This window comes from Medicago truncatula, chromosome 1 (genome assembly GCF_003473485.1).
Source record: "Medicago truncatula cultivar Jemalong A17 chromosome 1, MtrunA17r5.0-ANR, whole genome shotgun sequence".
Classification (NCBI taxonomy): domain Eukaryota; kingdom Viridiplantae; phylum Streptophyta; class Magnoliopsida; order Fabales; family Fabaceae; genus Medicago; species Medicago truncatula.
Window position 1 is genome coordinate 13,021,531 of NC_053042.1, and position 14,392 is coordinate 13,035,922.

At 31.5% G+C, this 14,392-nt stretch overlaps 1 protein-coding gene across 1 annotated transcript; it reads right to left on the minus strand.

Annotated features, from left to right (window-relative positions):
- Nucleotides 1-8: 8 nt before the first annotated feature.
- On the minus strand, nucleotides 9-3,043 carry LOC25482728 (BTB/POZ domain-containing protein At3g19850). The gene is made up of 4 exons (XM_013611321.3): nucleotides 2,963-3,043; nucleotides 2,755-2,828; nucleotides 1,461-2,621; nucleotides 9-718 (listed from the first exon to the last, which is right to left on the minus strand). Exons 2-4 carry the CDS (start codon nucleotides 2,815-2,817, stop codon nucleotides 356-358), a joined length of 1,587 nt encoding a protein of 528 aa, XP_013466775.1. The 5' UTR covers nucleotides 2,818-2,828; nucleotides 2,963-3,043; the 3' UTR covers nucleotides 9-355.
- Nucleotides 3,044-14,392: the final 11,349 nt, after the last annotated feature.

The window sequence follows — 14,392 nt, forward strand, 5'->3', positions numbered from 1 at the left end:
AGCTTATGTTGAGGTTATGCAAAACGGCTGATGCAAATAAATAAGCTTTTATATATTATTCATGAGCTTGTTAAGGTAGTTTATGAAAAAACAACTTATGAAGATAAAGTTTTCGTTAGTGAGAAGTTATGAATTAATATAAAAGTTTATTTATTTGCATAAGCTATTTTTCATAAGTTCAAAATAAGCTCAATCCAAATGGGGACTAAGAAAACACATTCAATCTGTACAAAATGTAGCTTGGATAGATTCACAAACTAGTCTACCACTATAAACACCTTAATCCCCAAAATAATGCAGCTTTTTTACAATTCAAAGAGATAAATATATCTTGGATAGTAATAGACTGAAAAATCTATACATTATAGCCATTGAGCTTTGTGATCTGAACTTTCATTTCCATGCATAATTTCTCCAATTCCCTAACTCTCCATTGCATTCTCTCAAGGTTTATTCTCATATCTTCTTTATCTTCCAAGAAGTTGTCATTCTTATCTTGATGGTACAAAATGATTTGTGAAGGGCTCATTTCACTTTCATCAATTGCATAATCACAGGGTGGAACATTTTTTTGTTGAGACATAAGTGCCAGCATTGCAATCCTTGGAGGTATTCTTTGGTTCTTGGCAAGATCTTTACAAACTTCAAAGGTTAGTTTATTGTAATTAAGACATCTACACAATCTTGAACTCTCCTCAAATGCAATCATTGGATGAGACTGCAAATTCATTGGCTCAAAAAATGAGTGATTTTAAGATAATATTGGAAGTCAAAAGCTTATGACATTTAAAAATTTGTAATATAGTAATGAAATTGACAGCTGGCAAGCAAAGCTTCATTACCAACAAGACAGGGAACTTTACCTTATCTTCTATTTTTGCTGTGTTCTACTATTGATTGCTCATGATACATAATATGACAAAAATAATTAAACCAAATTTTGTCCTATGTAAAAAGTCTAATATTTCCAAAGCAAAAGTCTAATTTTGATACATAGTGAATATTCTTTTCCACTGTCAAATAGTTATAACCACTCATATATGACTTTAATGATGATTTTATTTAAAGTCAAACATTTTTAATCATCTTCTTTCTTTAAAAAAAAAAAAAACATTTTTAATCATCTAACAATTATATTTGAACAAGAAATACAATTCTTTTCCTTTTCTTTTTTATAACCACATAATGCCATAAAAATAAGCAAGTATAATGGAACCTTGAAGAACAATGCTATTTAACATGAATGGATTTGAACATAGCCTATGAATCATGATCATAAGAGGCTTGAAATCATTGGTCAAGCTTACTTTGGTTGCAAAATTATTTAGTTATCAAAGAGGTGAGAAACCAATTTGAACATGAAATCATTTTTTTTTCCTTCTATTTCCACTTCATATGATTAATTAAAAAGATAATAATGCATAAATGTAGCAACAAAAAACAAAGTATATGGTATTCACCTCAAGGTAGATGTCAATGGCTCTATAGACCCCATCAAAGCAATCCCTTGCAAAATCAGGCAAACATTCTACAACTTCTAGGAATTTAGAGATCTCAAGGTTCTGATCAGGAGATATTTCTATCAAATACTTGTCAATTAATCCACTAACTTTTTTCATTTTCTCTACATCATTTTCATTGATACCAACAAATACTTTAATCAACCTTACCACAAAACTAACATCATAATAAAGTCCCATGTCATGTCCACAAACTAGTAGATCATCCAATGTTGCTTTATCAAACATTCCACCTATCAATTTCTCCATTTCATTTCTACAATCTTTACTTATTCCAAACTTTGATAAAATCCTTAGCACACAAAAAAGGCCTCTACATGAAAAATTCTTGTCACCAACATTTATGACTCCATGAGCAGCTGTTTCTCCAAGACTTGCATACTCACTAATACTTTTGCAATTTGGAGTAATTTTTTTCATGTAATAAAGAAGAAATCTTGTGACAATTAAATTTTTGTTATCACTTTTATAAGCTCCAATACCCTTAAGAAACTTCTCAATAATCTTTGGTGGTAATGTAGACAAATCCTCAAACCACCAAACTTTGTTGGGAGAACTTGACTTTATTATTGACCCTAGTTGGATCTCAGCGCAGTCCGGAACAATTTTCTTTGGAGAAGAAACTTTGGTCGAAAAAGAGAGTTTCTTCGCAAAATTACTTTCCGGAGAAGATATTGAAGATGAAGATGAGGAAGTGATGAAATTGAAATCAGAATTTTGAACCAACTTTGCTAATAATACACAAATAATCTTCTCCAAAATACCATAGCTATTTGCATATGTATAAAATTTCTCACATTCACAACACTTGAGACTTACTATTATTTCATTCCATTTCCAATCATAGATTCCATCAAGAAATGTTTGTGTTTGTTGCAAGAGATTGTTGCTACAAACTTCTTCACTCATTTCAAGATAATGAGCACAACAATGAAGGATAAGAACATTGGATGCATTAATGGTGATTTTGCCATTGTTGTAACAAAATTTCAAAGCTAACTCAAATCCATATGATCCTCCAGGAAAATCATTGATATGAAATATTCTCCTTTCATCATTTAACATTTTCTTCAATTTTCCACAATATTTTGATATCAACTTCTGCAAAATAAATGAACTAGATTTACCTTAGACATATATTGATCTTAATTATTTTTCTTATAATCTAACAATATTAGAGATGAAAATAACTAAAGTAAATAACTAAAAATAATAAAGTCCTTAGAATATATACCTCGTGTATAAAGAATATTTCCTCATCATTAATGTGGATTTGCATGTCATAGAATTTTGACATAGCTGCTATCTCTGCATTGAACAAAAATATATGAAATTGAATTTGGTGTAAAAGAGGAAATATATATATATATATATATATATATATATATATATATATATATATATATATATATATATATTGGCCAAGTATATGAAAATCTTACCCTATCCATGCCAAAGACAGTTCATTGTTTTTATATGGAAGAGTGTGCTTCATGTCAAGTCTATACCAAATAAATTGTTCACTGTAGGTTTCAGGTAAAGTCACCCAGTAACTAGTTGCATATATCTAATAATTATTTTGTCCCATCCTATTAAAAATAGTCTTTAATTTGTTTTTCTCTAAATACATATTTTGGATTATATCAATGTTGAGTTAGACTCATTTTACTTTTAATAAAACAAAGTATGACACATGGACAGTCACACGAGCATAACAGAACATAGGGGTGGATTTGGAAACACAACAAGTGTAGAAATACAAAGTAAACAAGGGTAATCTTGTAAAATGGATACTTAATTTTAAATTGTAATTTGCAACCATAAGTTTGAATAATAAAATATCCGCTAGTCGCTCTATTATCGAAGGCGTAGGCACGAATTGACCAAAATGTGTGATCGATCGTTTATGTTCTTGTGTATATTTTATTTGTATTGTTTTCTTTAGAGTCAGAGTTTACTATTATAAGAAACCTAAATGTGGTTGGTATTTCGGGTCTTGAGCTATGGATTCCTTCAATCTAATTAATAACTCAATTTAGTTGTAATCTTATCTTATAAATTTAAATATAAATCAGTGCTTTTATATAAAATTAGTCTCGTATTGAATAGATAAAATCTCAATATAATACTTAAATCATGAGCGAGATTCCCTCTGGGACCCTGCGTTTGCGGAAACTTTAGTGTGCTTTGCTGTCCTTTTTTAATACTTAAATCATGAAACTCGCTCATCTAATGGTCTTTTAAACAAATCTATCATCATAGGTTTAAATCAAAATACGAAACTAAAAATCAAATTTATAATATACAAACACACATGAATTAAAATATTTCTGGATGTTATAGTTTTTTTTTTGTGGTTATTTTAAGAGACATTCCATGTATGACAATTGTTGTAATAATTAAGATAGAATATAAAATAAGATGACAATGATTTTTGGTTATTGAAAACTACATGTTGATGAAATGAATAGCAAATAAGTGTGTGAGAATTTGTCTGACAAGGTCTGCAAGTCAAGGAGTACTGTAACCCCAACGCACATAGTTTGGCAATTATTTTCAGTATTGTCACGTATAATACAGCTATTTGCCTTGCATTTGTTGTTTGGAATTTGGATTTACTTGAGTGAACATGTGAAGATTTGGACCCATTTAAATTGAAATATCTAAATACCATGGAAAATAAAATAACATATGTACTTCTTGTCGCACATATTTGCATCTCACAATTTATTTTTTACTTTTTTTATATTAACCAACCAAGATAGACATTTTTTATCATTGAAGAAAGTTTAGACGTGTTATGTCGTAAAAGCTTATATGGTTAGGGAATGTCTTCGGTTTTGGAGGGACAAAAATAATGAGGAAAATTAAGAAATCTTTCACATTTTTTAAAAGAGTATTTTTTAGAGAGTGATAAATTAATGCTTATATCAACAATTATCAATAAACAAAATGTTTAATGCGGGATCTTATCATGTTAAAAAATACGCTACTATGTGAAATCAAAAGTGCACACTAGGTGCGCAATGGAAGAAGTAATGCAGTCGAGTGGATTGTCCTAAAGTTCATATAAGTTAGCGATATCAAATTTGTCTTTGAAAACACAAACAAAATGCAAAAAAAAAATGTATGATTTGAATGTCAAAACTTTGTAGATATGTGAAGTTGGAAATGTCAAGGGTATATAAATGTACTAAAAAGTGTAAAGTGCAAAAAATAAAATGAATTAAAGAAAATTGATCAAAACTTAAAGTGCAAGAAATGTAAAAAATTAAAGTGCAAAAATGTGCATGAAAGTAAAGTGCAGGAAATTTAATTGTGCACCAAAGTAAATTGTTGAAAGATAAATTGCAAGAAATTGAAAAGTGCGGGAAAATAAATTAGTCCCTTACTTTATTTCGTACTTTTATTTGGCTCCTATAACTAATATTTTTCATGTTTAAGTCCCTTAACTTTATTTTCATCAGTCAAATTTGTCAATTCCATTAGTTTTTGTTAAAAAGTAGGGGTTGAATTTGTGAAGTATACAATTGTTTACGATCCACTCACAACATCTGATAATTTTTTATTTTCTACGTTTTTTTTTTAATTTCCTAAAAGACGAAATCTTCATCATTTCATCTCCCAAATTGGAAATTACCATAATCGTAAAAACCCAGCAACAGAAAATCTGGTCAAAGTGCAAACTCGATTCACTTTTAGACATGAATGTTTGACCTTGTTCGTTATCTCTATGTGAATATGAAATTTAAAAAGAAAGAAAAAAACGAGAAGAGTGTTAATCACCAAATACAAAATTGTTTAGAAAAATTAGATTTTAGATTGAAATTACACATTTTTTTTTTACAAATTAACTTTAACAACTAGCCCACCGAAATTGACATCGGAGAGAATCGAAACTGAGGCTTTGAGATGAGTGCACTTCAAGGTCCAAAGCCGCCGCCACCAGGCTAACCCAAATGTGTTCTATTACACTATAGTTAGTAAGAGTGTTTGAGAAGTTTGGTTAGTGTTAGTTAGAGTTAGTTAATCCAACTAATATCTATATATAGAACACTCATTATACCATTTTCATATTTTATAATAAATCTATATTCATTCTACATGAATCTCTATAACTATCTTCCAAATAAATATTCTTATGCATGCTTTTCTAGCTATTTAATATATTTACAATTCTTGGAGAAGACGTTTGGTAAAGTGCTTTTTGAAGAAAAAAATTTGGTTCAATTTTGAAAGCGTTTTGATTCCATTATGATATGCGTTCGAATTGGTTTATGTCTTAACTTGTTTGGAGAATCACACAATTTGGTTTGGAGATTTATTTTCCGTTCTTGGATTCACTCGTGTTTCAATAGTTTGAAAAATCACATAATCACAAAATTACATTTCATAAAAGTGTTTTCAAATAGTTGTTTTGGCGAAACCCGTTTTGAATAAGTTATTTTACAAAAGCAATTGTGAAGAGGCTCGTTGAAGAAGTTAGGGATGAGGATGAAGAAGTAGAAGAAAGTGATTTAAAATTCTCAAAATCCTTGGATTTCTCATTGATGGGCTTGATATTAGTTGGGCTTTTATTGCAGAATTGTTATACTTAGTTTACGCCGCCCCCCCACCCCCCGTCTCCATGTTTTTTGTTCGCATAGTTACACTACTATAGTTAGTTAGTTAGTTAGAGTGTTGTTTGGTTTACATTTGAGTTGTTTTGTTTGTTAATTCATTTGAATTGTATTTCAAACTCAAATTGATAAATTTCCCATTTTCAGTATGAGGGACTATTATACTATAGTTAGTTAAAGTGTTTGAGAAGCTTAGTTATAGTTAATTGCTCATATTAATCTCTGTATATAGGAACACTCACTATATCATTTCCATATTCTTTTATCAATATTCATCCTACATGAATCTCTATTAGTATTTCCCACTTGAATATTCCTATACTTGCTTTCTTACTGATCATTATGATCTTCTTCCCTATAATACCATGATTCATAATAGTTTCAATAAGTTCAATATCATTCTTTATTGATATTAAGTCAATAAAAATTTTCGGACTATTTTTATGTCTTCCGCAATCCTTTTCTTATTTTTTTATTTCTTTGCATAATCCTAACAAAAGTGAATTTTAGTTTGTGAATTTGGATGAATTTTGTTTAGAAGTGGCACAATGGATAGATTTAGGCTTAGATTGTAATGGATTGATCAAGACAATCCATTAATTCGCAAACAATCTATTAATAATTTAAAAAAAATTCAATAAATCCATCCATTAAACATAAAATCGGCCCAATCCATCCATTATCATGTTTTCAATGGATGGATATATCCACCCAATCCATCAATTAAAAAATATAATTTCTTTTAAAAATTAATTTTATTTTTACATATTTTTTAAAGCATTTTTCTTTATAAAAAGATTTTAAACATAAAATATTACTTTTTTTTCTTGTAAGAAAACATAATTTCTTTTTAAGTTGAAAAAATTGATTGCATGGCCCAACCCATAAAGAGTTTTTTTTTTTTTGAATTAGGTCCAAAATATAATTTATAACAATGAAATTCAATAGATAAATTAAAAAAACTAGCGGTGGATGGAGGTTAACGCATTAGTCGATGTCGGAGCTCTGATGACCCTAAGGCGGATGATGGCAGCGCTCCGTCGGACAGCCACCAACAACCACCACTATTACTATTTTGTTCATTAATAATAAAATAAAAAAAATAAATATAGTATTTTAATTTATTATCTTAAAAAGTAAACACTTATTTATAAAATAATAAAAAAATAAGTGTTTTCTTCAAAATCAATTGTTTTTTGAAATATAGAATCAATTATATAAATAATTAATGTTTAAATAATATATAAAATTGTTTTCTTAAAAAAATATAAAAATAGGACCATTGTGTAAAAGAAATAGCTATTTAATTAATAAAACGTTGTACATTATAGTGAATAAATTGGATGAATGGTGGATTGGTGTCAAATTGTCACCCCTAATATTTGTGTTGATGGATTATTTTGATTCTAGGTATGAGGTTGGTAGATGATGAGACAAGAAGATGAAAATTGTTAGTATCTTGGTTCTGAGTGCATTGTAAACTCTTGCGTTCTCAAATTCAATCCATAATCATCAATCCTACATTTTTTTTTTTTTTGAGGAATCACCAATCCTACATGATAAGTGGACAAATGTTAACTTTTTTTTTTTGTTTTTTTTACAAAAACTAATAGAAGGGATAAACTTGGCTTATAAAAGTAGAGTTAAGGGACTTAAACAAAACAAATATTAGTCATGACACTAAAATAAAAATTAAGTTAACGGATCATAAATATAATTTAGCCTAAATTGTATTAAAGTAAAATTTACAAGAAAGTAAATGATATACTTAATCAAATGCAAATAATCGATGATCATTTTAGAGTTAGATTTGATTTTTAAGATGTATATAGAAACTCTTATTTGAGTATTGACCCCATTTATAGAAAAATTTGATAAATACCACTAGCATGCATGTTTGCACGTTTCAGGAAGTTGTAATTTCATCTGTGTCGATGCAGCATACTATTCACTTGACTCTACAAGTCTTATCTTGCACCTTCCATTCACTTGACTTTTCCTTGTATTAATTTTCAAAGGCATAATGGATCTCACTGTCTTTTAATTTCTTTCTTAATATGTAGAAATAATTTTAAAATGAAAAGTAAAGAAATGGAAGGATTTTCAATATAAAAACTCATGACTTTTTACACATAACTTTACATACACGTATAGTTACCAGTTGCACTTATAAAAAGAATATAGCTACTACTAGCATAAAAAAAAAAAAAAAAAAAAAGCATAAAAAAAAAATCTTAATTATTTGCTCCGTTTATAATTACATGACATTTTCACACATATTAATAAATATGGTTAATTTCGTATGGAAAAGATAATTTAAGTGAGATGTTAAAAAATTATCTTTCATTAATAACATGAAAAAGATATGTGTATTAACTAATAAATGGTGTATGCTAGGAAAAAGAAACATTAATATCTTCGTTCATTAATATTCTCTCCGTCCTAAATTATAAGCAAAAAATATTTGTCCTAAATTATAAGTAAAAAAGACCAAATTTTATACATGTCAAAAAAAAAAAAAACCAACTTTTATCATATTTAATTATATTTTTTCAAAAAACTATATTTTCGAAAGGAAAATTAAATACAAAGTGCATTCAATTTACTGTAAGTCTCGAACCGATAATCTCAATCATAGAATTAAAGTTGCTAGAGGAGCTCTTAGGATTACTCACCTTTTTCTTTTTGTAGAAGATGGTCTCATGTTTGGTAAAGCAAATAGTAGGGGAAGCCAAGGAAACTAATGTTCTTAAAGATTGTCAAAGTACCTCTGGTCGATCATTATTTACATGGACAAGTCTAAATAGGTTTTTAGTAAAAATGTTTCAAATGAGTCAAAAACTTGTCAACTTTTCAATTATGTGGTGAAAAAACTTAAGGGATGGAAAGAAAAAATTTCTTTTGCGGGGAGTGGTATTCTTATTAAAGTTGTGCTTCAAGCTATTCCAACATACATTATGAGTTGTTTTATGCTGCGAAAAGAATTGTGCAAAAGGATTGTGCAAACATATGAACACATAGTTTTCTAACTTTTGGTAAGGAAGTAAAAGAATGAAAGAAAAATTCATTGGATAAAATGGTCGAAGTTTTGGAAATATAAGCTTATGAAAAATGCATAACTGGTAGCAAAAATGTTGTATTTCAGAATTTTATCTATAAAAAAATGGCATTTAGTGACGAATTTTATCCGTAGATACAAATTTTAAGGTGCCACTAGGTTGAGGCTCAATGCCAAGGGTTTTGTTGCATTTGGATGGTGTTTTAGCCTAGCAATTTCATCAGAAAATTGTTAATCACACTTATAAAATTGCTCATTCTCTTAAATCCAACAAGAGTTAAGTTACATTCGGCATTTTCAGCGTGAGTTAACTCTCGCTAACACTTTTAAATTGGTTGAATTTGTTGGAACAAAATGTGTTTCACAATGAACCTTATTAAGTTTTGATGATAACAAGGTATTAAAAATTGTCAATTGGTTATTACTAATAATTGTTCAAGTGTACAGGACCAAAGGCTACTCAAGTTATTTCAATAGGTCTTGGAAGAACAATGGAATGTAAAAGAAATTCTGAGCATCTGAAGAAAACTGCTCCTGAAGCTGAAGTGCTTCTGAAGTAATGACGTCATCAGAAGCAGAAGGTCTTCAGAAGCAAAAGTTTTCATCAGAAGCAATATCTTCACCAGAAGCTACGTTTGATCCTTTAATCAAACTGAAGATTCAAAGTAGCTGATTCTCAATTCAGTCTTATCCAAGAAGAACGAAGAATTGAAAGGGAGGTATCAACGGATATATGGATAGCACTGAGCACTTGTCTCTCGTTAATAGAGTTGATAAAGTACAAGTGTACAACCACTACCTCCACTGCTCTGTTTTCTGTCTACGCTACAAGACAAAACAACAGTCATGCCTGCAGAATTTGTACACTCAAGATGGGAATGAATTTGAAGCTTATTCTTCAAAGGACTACACCCAAATCAGGCAAAGGATCACTGGTGGATAATCAAAGGATTTCAAACGACTCTTTAGACGTGCTGATTATCTCAACGTCTCTTTCACGCCTCTATATAAAGGAGTGAAGACTTGAAGATTAAATAGAGAGATACATAAGTTCAAAAGCGCCAAAACTCTGTCAATTTGATTCTACAAAGCACACTGAATTTCTGCACTGATTTGATACATCTTAGAAATTCAAAGTCTAGAGTCTTTTCTGTATTGTATTGTGAACACCACTGATTGTATATCAAGTGTTCAATTCAAACTCAATTCTCTGTATTTTTGTTTGATTAGAAGTCTCTTGCCTGCGTGCTTGAGCATTAGAAGTCTCTTGCTTAGTGCTTGAGCATTGGAAGACTCTTGCGTGTGTGCTTGAGCATTTTTGTGAAGTCTCATACTTAGAAAGTATTGAGCAGTTGTAATCTTTGTGATTATAGTGAAATCTCCTTGGAAGTGCAAGGGGGACTGGACTACTTCCGTGTTGTGGAAGGAACCAGGATAACTGCTTGTGTCTTTGTCTTTCTTTTCTCTGCTCTGTTCTTTTCCGCTGCAATCTGACTCTGATCATTTCATCAGAAGCAATCAAACTGCTTCTGAAGTTTTATCAGAAGAAGTATTTTTTAAGAGAAAAAGAAAACACAATTCAACCCCCCCCCCCCCCCCCCTTCTTGTGTTTTTCACCTTCAATTGGTATCAGAGCTTGCTCTGTTATCACAGCACTTAACCGTGTTACAGTTCAAGATCTATTAGAAAAACATGTCTGGAGATGAGGAATCAGTTACTACAAAATACACAAGTGTCAAGCATGACTATGATACTGCTGACAAGAAAACAGACTCTGGAAAAGCTCCAAAGTTTAATGGAGATCCAGAAGAGTTTTCATGGTGGAAAACTAATATGTACAACTTTATCATGGGATTGGATGAAGAGTTATGGGACATACTGGAAGATGGAGTTGATGATCTGGATTTGGATGAAGAAGGAGCTGCTATAGACAGAAGAATACATACTCCTGCTCAGAAGAAGCTTTATAAGAAACACCACAAGATAAGAGGAATCATTGTGGCTTCTATACCTCGCACCGAATACATGAAGATGAGTGACAAATCTACTGCGAAGGCTATGTTTGCTTCTCTATGTGCAAACTTTGAAGGCAGCAAGAAAGTAAAAGAGGCTAAAGCTTTGATGCTAGTTCATCAGTATGAACTTTTCAGAATGAAGGATGATGAGAGTATAGAAGAAATGTACTCAAGATTTCAAACTTTAGTTTCTGGATTGCAAATACTGAAGAAAAGCTATGTTGCTTCTGATCATGTTAGTAAGATTTTGAGAAGCTTACCTTCAAGATGGAGACCCAAAGTAACTGCTATTGAGGAAGCTAAGGATCTAAATACTTTAAGTGTTGAAGATCTTGTTAGCTCACTCAAAGTGCATGAAATGAGTTTAAATGAGCATGAAACCTCCAAGAAGAGTAAATCCATTGCTTTACCATCTAAAGGAAAGACCTCAAAATCTTCCAAAGCCTACAAAGCCAGTGAATCTGAAGAAGAATCACCTGATGGAGATTCTGATGAAGATCAATCTGTAAAGATGGCTATGCTGTCCAACAAGCTTGAGTATCTGGTAAGGAAGCAGAAGAAATTTTTGAGCAAGAGAGGTAGTTACAAGAACTCCAAGAAAGAAGATCAGAAGGGATGCTTCAATTGTAAGAAGCCTGGTCATTTCATTGCTGATTGCCCTGATCTTCAGAAGGAGAAGTTTAAAGGCAAATCCAAGAAATCAAGCTTCAACTCCAGTAAATTCAGAAAGCAAATCAAAAAGAGCTTGATGGCGACCTGGGAAGATTTGGATAGTGAATCTGGTTCTAATAAAGAAGAAGCTGATGATGATGCTAAGGCAGCCATGGGGTTAGTGGCAACAGTATCATCAGAAGCAGTATCAGAAGCTAAATCAGATTCAGAAGATGAAAATGAGGTATATTCCAAAATCCCTAGACAAGAACTTGTTGATTCTCTAAAAGAACTTTTATCACTGTTTGAACACAGAACCAATGAGTTGACAGATTTAAAAGAAAAATATGTTGATTTGATGAAACAACAAAAGTCAACTCTATTGGAACTGAAAGCTTCTGAAGAAGAACTCAAAGGGTTTAACCTCATATCAACAACATATGAAGATAGACTAAAGAGTCTTTGTCAGAAGCTACAAGAAAAATGTGATAAAGGTTCAGGCAATAAACATGAGATTGTCTTGGATGATTTTATTATGGCTGGAATAGACAGAAGCAAAGTTGCTTCTATGATCTACAGCACATACAAGAACAAAGGCAAAGGGATTGGATATTCTGAGGAGAAATCCAAAGAATACAGTCTCAAGAGCTACTGTGATTGTATCAAGGATGGATTGAAATCCACCTTTGTGCCTGAAGGTACAAATGCTGTAACTGCTGTTCAGTCAAAACCTGAAGCTTCTGGTTCACAGGCTAAGATCACATCAAAGCCAGAAAACCTTAAGATCAAGGTGATGACAAAATCTTATCCTAAGAGTCAAAAGATTAAAATTCTGAAAATATCAGAACCTGTTCATCAGAATCTGATTAAACCAGAATCTAAAATCCCAAAACAAAAGGATCAGAAGAACAAAGCAGCTACTGCTTCTGAGAAAACAATACCAAAAGGTGTCAAACCTAAAGTATTGAATGATCAGAAGCCACTCAGCATTCACCCTAAGGTACAAGGGAGGAAAAGTAAAACCTCCAAAACTAACCCAAAAGGACCCATGAAGATATGGGTACCTAAATTTGAATTGGCCAAAAATGCAGGTGTGCTTAAGGGCAAGAGAGAAACAAAGGTCACGGTACCTAGACAGCGGATGTTCAAGGCACATGACTGGAGAGAAAGCTGTGTTCCTTACCCTTACAATGAAAGATGGAGGAGAAGTGAAGTTTGGTGGCAACCAAACTGGAAAGATCATTGGTACAGGTACTATTGGTAATTCCTCCATCTCAATTAATAATGTGTGGCTAGTAGATGGTCTGAAGCATAATCTATTGAGCATTAGTCAATTTTGTGACAATGGGTATGATGTAACGTTCAGTAAGACCAACTGCACACTAGTCAACAAGGATGACAAATCCATTACATTCAAGGGAAAGAGAGTTGAGAATGTCTATAAAATAAATTTCTCTGATCTGGCTGATCAGAAGGTAGTTTGCCTTCTGTCAATGAATGATAAAAAATGGGTATGGCATAAAAGGTTGGGACATGCTAATTGGAGATTAATTTCTAAAATTAGCAAGTTACAACTGGTCAAAGGATTGCCTAACATTGATTATCATTCAGATGCACTGTGTGGTGCATGTCAGAAAGGGAAAATTGTGAAAAGTTCTTTCAAATCTAAAGACATTGTATCAACCTCCAGACCCTTAGAATTACTCCATATTGATCTTTTTGGTCCAGTTAACATTGCATCTTTATATGGAAGTAAATATGGATTAGTCATTGTTGATGATTACAGCAGATGGACTTGGGTAAAATTCATTAAAAGTAAAGACTATGCATGTGAAGTGTTTAGCAGCTTCTGCACTCAAATACAATCTGAAAAAGAATTGAAAATTTTGAAAGTCAGAAGTGATCATGGTGGAGAATTTGAAAATGAGCCATTTGAACTTTTTTGTGAAAAACATGGGATTCTCCATGAGTTTTCTTCTCCTAGAACTCCACAACAAAATGGGGTTGTAGAGAGAAAGAACAGAACCTTACAAGAAATGGCCAGAACCATGATCCATGAAAACAACTTAGCTAAACATTTTTGGGCAGAAGCAGTCAATACTTCATGTTATATTCAAAATAGGATCTATATCAGACCTATGTTGGAGAAAACAGCATATGAACTCTTTAAAGGAAGAAGACCCAATATCTTTTACTTTCATCAGTTTGGATGTAGTTGTTACATCTTAAACACTAAAGACTATCTGAAGAAATTTGATGTCAAGGCTCAAAGAGGAATCTTTTTAGGTTACTCTGAAAGGTCAAAGGCATACAGAGTGTATAATTCAGAAACACAATGTGTTGAAGAATCTATGCATGTAAAATTTGATGATAGAGAGCCTGGAAGTAAAACTTTAGAGCAAAGTGAAAGTAATGCAGGTACAACTGATTCTGAAGATGCATCAGAATCTGATCAACCTTCTGATTCTGAAAAGTATACAGAAGTTGAATCTAGTCCAGAAGCTGAAATCACTCCAGAAGCTGAGTCTA

What these genes read in the sequence shown, in the direction of transcription:
- LOC25482728 (XM_013611321.3), bottom strand. Translation starts at nt 2,817, where the DNA reads ATGTCAAAATTCTATGACATGCAAATCCACATTAATGATGAGGAAATA. An exon ending in AAATATTCTTTATACACGAG is followed by an intron (nt 2,622 to 2,754) that starts GTATATATTCTA and finishes TTTATTTTGCAG; the next exon opens with AAGTTGATATCAAAATATTG. An exon ending in CCATTGACATCTACCTTGAG is followed by an intron (nt 719 to 1,460) that starts GTGAATACCATA and finishes ATGAATTTGCAG; the next exon opens with TCTCATCCAATGATTGCATT.